At 35.6% G+C, this 5,352-nt stretch overlaps 1 protein-coding gene across 1 annotated transcript; it reads left to right on the top strand.

The window, feature by feature from the left end:
- Positions 1–3,960, top strand: LOC120174128. The gene is made up of 5 exons (XM_039181090.1): positions 1–282; positions 444–615; positions 1,585–1,889; positions 2,004–2,093; positions 3,329–3,960. The coding sequence occupies exons 3-5, from the start codon at positions 1,818–1,820 to the stop codon at positions 3,608–3,610; spliced, it is 444 nt and encodes a 147-aa protein (XP_039037021.1). The 5' UTR covers positions 1–282; positions 444–615; positions 1,585–1,817; the 3' UTR covers positions 3,611–3,960.
- The last annotated feature ends 1,392 nt before the right edge of the window (positions 3,961–5,352 follow it).

Genomic DNA, 5,352 nt, shown 5'->3' with positions numbered 1-5,352 from the left:
CTCTTTTCTTTTCCTTTTCTTCCGTTTTTATCTTTTAATATTTGTTGATTTTTTACGGAAACAGAATGGATATGGCGGAAAGTTTTGTTAAAATTTCTCTCGGTTCCACGGAGTCGCAGGGAGAAGAAGATGATGAAAGAAGCAAAATCTTTTTACACCTAAAACCCTACTGTTTGGAGCTTCTTGAGCTTTCCCAAAACCCTAAAAAGCATGCCTCTTCTATTCCAGCATTGCTCCCCTGCTTCGCTCTTCCCCATCCTATTCTCTCCAGTCCTTCTTTGAGTAATCAATTCTTCCTTTCTTCTTATGCTTATTTCCATTGCTTTTTAGACTTCCTTTGATTGTTATTTTTACTACTTACGTGTTGATTCTAGGATTACAGCATACGAAATCAATTACTTTAATGACACTGAATTTGATTTTTGTGTTCCTTTTTTTTGTAGCTACACTTGGTTTCCATTGCTGCTTTTGCTGGATGCTGCAGTTGATTGCAGAAGTTCGCGGAATAAAAGTGAAAGTAATAATAATAAAAGAGTAAGTGATAAAGTAGCAGAAGGAGTGGTGGTGTGCTTGGAAGAGGTTCTCAAGAAATGCCATTTGGGTTCTGTGGATCAGGTCAATCTCCCCTTTTTTTTCATCTCTATTTAAGTAAATTTTTCTCATATTTTGTTTATTTTACCTTTTGAAATATGTACATGCGTCTAATACCTTGAATTTGAATATGGGGAATGCAATGTAGATCATGGCGCATAGAGTTCTACCTGCTATTAGAAGGAAATGCTTTTGTTGTTTGTTATTTTTTTATCCCCTTCGTAATAAAGCGATAAGCATACATCAACCAAGTAATAGGCACCATCTCGTTTGCAGCTAAACTATAAGTTAACTAAAAGTCAGTCTTTATATCAAATGATTGCTTAAAAGAATGAAACACAGGAAAATAAACAAAATGAATTAAAAGCAAAGATGAGAAAACCCAGACTTAGGGAACCTTGAATGGTGAATATATATATATATATATATATATATATAATTCAAATGTAACATGTGTTCAAATAGGTTTGTTTCATATAAAGTAAAGTGATTTATATTTTTATCCATACAAGTTATGTGTTTTTTATTTTTATTTTAATATTTAAAAATGTAACACAAGACCATATGATACTTCTCTTAAACAAAAACCTAGTGGAAAAATGATAATTAAACTGATGTTTATTAATGTAATGGGCTATTAGATTTATCCTTTAGAAAATGATTTCAAACTGAAGATTAGTAGCACTTGTGCTGTCCCCAGCTAGGAATTTATCCGTCCTTTTTTTTTTGTTTTAGTTCAATAACCCTTGATTTCCAGCATGAATATGGTCTCCTATGACGAGGTTTATTGTTGGAATTTGTTTTTTTTTTAATATTTGCCTTCTTATTTCTTTGAGAAAATTGTGACCCCCCCACCCAAAAAAAAACAACATATTTCTGTGAGAAAGTTGATGCCTATATTAGGTTTCCTGTTTGCAGATGTATTAGGATGATCATATTATATCTGAATATTTTCATTTAATCTGAATGAAATTTAATGCTTTCTTGTCTCAGATGGTTGTGTATCTGAAAAAATTGACTTATGCTGCTTTGCTTTCTTCATCTGAGGCATCAGAAGAGTTTCGTGAAGGAGTTATCAAATGTTTCAGGGCTTTGCTTCTGAATTTACTTCATTGTCCTAATCAGTCCTGCTTGTTCAAACAAAGCCTTAATCTCCCAGTGCTCTTAGAAACTAGAGACTTACTGATGTCAAATAGAACTCTGAAGTTTGACTTGGAACAAGGAGAATGTTACTAGCATTTTTGCAGTCAGAAGCAGCTTCGGCTGCTGTTGGACACTGGCGTTCTCTTCTGCTCAAAGTACATTGATACCCTTTTATCTATACTTATACTGGAGTATATTTAATCTTTTTGTTTTGGGCAATTCATTTCATTTAATTATTTATATCAAATTTATATGTGTCTTGTGATAAGGCTGCTGATACCGAGGCTACACGAGGACATCGAGGCAGTGCAAATCTTCGTATTGAAGCCTTTTTAACCCTACGTGTTCTTGTTGCTAAGGTACGTACTTGTGCATTCATTAGATCCTTAAGAAGGGGATTCTTCTTGAAGCATATTATTTTCTTTTTCTTATTAATTTCTCCATTTTGTCTTTCATTCAACATAACTGCCTACAATGGACACCCTGCATATTTTGAATAAAACTTTTACATGGGAGAAATTCCATCTTGCCTTTTCTTCTAACTGGAGTGTTGTTAAGGCGTGAGCCTAGGCATGCCTGCCCCTTAGCACTAGACAACAAAAGCGCCTTAGATTCTTTCAGGTGAGGTCCATCTGATCACGTGCATGCCTATGGTGTTTATTTGTAAGGCAATAGGCATAAAAAAGGCCTGCCTGATTGAAGTTCTCTTTAGTTCCTGTTATTTAGCACTTCTTTCTTTAGATATACTACATTTACTAGTAAGAAAGAGATACCATTGAAATCTATATTTCTCAATATGTGAGCAATGCACATTGACTAGTAAAAAAGGTTTTATATCTATGTACACACACACACACACACAAAAGCATAAACATATGCACACACATGTTGCACTTTCCTTCATGAAGGTAGCACTTTTTTGTGCCTTGCGCTTGAAGCAATATAAGGGTTCTAATGCCTAAAATGTCCTTTGTGCCCTTGACAGCACTGCTTTTTGTTGCTTTTGCCATGTAAATTTCACTTTTGAGACATACTGTTTGCATTTACCTGCATGTAGTTCATATGTATTTGTAAAACTTGTAGTGACATATATTCCTAATGATTCCATCCAGTAGACGATTTTAGTTTTTTAGTAGAAATCACTAGTTTGATAAAGGAAATTTGAGTGTGGCCTTGTTTATGATAGAAATAGGAAAAAATTAATCTTCAAATAAATAGAATAACATCTTTATGTGATATTTAAGCTGTTTTCTTCTGTCATTTTTGCAATCTAAATTCCTTAAGTTTTAGACATACTCTTTCATTATGAATACAAGTTGCTTTATGTATCTGGGTATGAATGCAAAAATATATTCGTAATGTTTATAGTTGTAAGAGGATTTTCTTTGTAGGAATAATTAGATTGGGAAATGAGTAGAGTGTGGAACTATTTATCACGCAAGAATGAAGGCTATTCTACTGGTAAAGGTTGTGGCCTTGCAAAGGTTTTAGGTCATCTGATTTGAGTGGAGTAGTTCTAGACTTTTATTGCAACAATGTGTCATCACATATGGAAGCTTGGATTAATTTTGTTGGTATATTACATCTTTTTCAGGTAGGTACTGCAGATGCGTTGGCTTTCTTCTTACCTGGTATCATTAGTCAGTTTTCCAAAGTGTTGCACATTTCAAAAGCAATGATAAGTGGGGCTGCTGGAAGTGTAGAAGTTATTGACCAAGCCATTAGGGGATTGGCTGAATACCTTATGGTAGTACTTGAAGATGAAGCCAATTCGTCTGGTCTTGATATGTACAAAGATGATTCTTTTGGCCATAATTCAAATAAGTACAAAAATCTACAACTTCATTCTTGGATGAACTCCGTCAATTGCCATTAAAGGCTGAGGGCAGAAGAGTGCTAGAAAGTGTAAATGGTGAATCAATCAATTCTATTAGCTCTAAGACTGAATCTGGAGAAAAAAGTAGCCCAGTTCTCGGCAAAGGACTGGGGCCTTTTCATGTAGATCGTACAAAAGAGTGGATTGAGAAAACCTCTGGGAATGTGAACAAACTATTATGTGCAACATTTCCCTCTGTATGGATCTGTCTCACATGTTCATTTCTACTTTTAAGATACTTTACGGCATCAAAATTTTATTCAAAATTTGTATCAGATAATTTATATTCATAAGTACTGCACTTTTGTTTTGATATACTGTTATTATGTTACGTCTCAGATATGTGATCACCAAGCAAAAAAGGTGATGCATGGTCTTTTTATTGCCATTTGAGGTCTGCTATTGAAGTGCAATTTCACACTGGAAAAGAGCAAACAGATGTTTTTGGTAGGTTGAATTCTATCAATTTCATTCTTAGTTGTTGATTGTAAAATTCCACTTTAAGTGAAGGATTTTGTTTCATCTCTTCTAAGTCTTAATGCACTTAAAAAGATATCCTTCAACAAAATTAATAGAGAGAGAATGAGCGCGATAGGTAAAGAGAGAGCGAGAGTAAATTTGAAAAAGTCCAATGTTGTTGAGGAGGAATGGACAGTGTTCATTGATAATCTTAGTAAGAGTGTTTCAAGAGGGGTGTTAAGGGATTATTTTAGTCCTTATGGTCAGATTCTGAGGATTTTCATCCCTCGTTTTTTAGAAAAACCAAATTATAAGTCTTCTACTTTTGCATTTGTCCAATTTGCTGGTGAGGAAAGTAGAAATAAGGCAATCCAGTTCGTGAATGGGAAGTGGATTAAAGGGAGAAGAGTCTCAGTAGGGATTCCTAAGTATCAAAAGGTTAAGAGGAGGGAAGCTGCGGAGGGGAATAGGATGTTGGAGATCAAGTCAGGGGAAAGGGATACTTCAAAAATTGAGAGGAAAGCTGAGTCGTTGAGAAGCATGAGGGATGGCAGATCATATAAGGATGTGGTGAATTCTGAATATAATTTGAGAAGAGAACCAGTGTCAGGGGCAAACTTGGTGGGTAACAAGCAGAATGCACTTAGTGTGAGGAACGTTTGGGAGATGCATATTCCATCAGACAATTCAGAATGGGTTAAACGTTCAGTAACAGGGATAATGAAATCTACTTTCGTCCATGACTCGTTGAAGGAAGCTTTAGAGATAGAGGGTATAGAAGTTCAAGTTGTAAGATGGGGTTACGCATGGAATGCGTGCATCATTACTTTCAATTCGGTAGAGGAGTTCTCACAGGCATGGATGAATAAAAAGGAAGAGATGTTCTTATGCTTAGACTGGTTGGTCCCAGTTTTGAACAAGGATAGAGTTCCATCGGCCCTTTGCCAGATAGAGTTATTTGGATTGCCTCTACTGTGTTGGAATGAGGCATTCATGAGAAAACTTACTAGGAAGTGGGGTCAGTTTTTACATTTTAATGAAGATTCAGAGAGCAGATCGGACCTCTCGTCGGCGAAAGTTCTGCTTAGGGTGGAAAGTCCTTATGATGTTCCTGATACGGTGATGATAGGATCGTATGGCAGATCGTTCAAAGTTAAGATCTCACTGGGGTCTGTTTTGAATAAACCAGAAGAAGTGGGGAGGAAGAAGATGGAGAAATTTAAAAAAAAAAAGAACAATGGTTATGTCTTGTCTGAGGAGGGAGATGGAAGACGTCCTACTTT

Source organism: Hibiscus syriacus, unplaced genomic scaffold (genome assembly GCF_006381635.1).
Source record: "Hibiscus syriacus cultivar Baekdansim isolate YM2019G1 unplaced genomic scaffold, ASM638163v2 tig00112000_pilon, whole genome shotgun sequence".
NCBI classification, from domain to species: Eukaryota; Viridiplantae; Streptophyta; class Magnoliopsida; order Malvales; family Malvaceae; genus Hibiscus; species Hibiscus syriacus.
The sequence above is the reverse complement of the archived record's forward strand: the minus strand, read 5'-3'. Positions and strand labels throughout refer to the sequence as shown.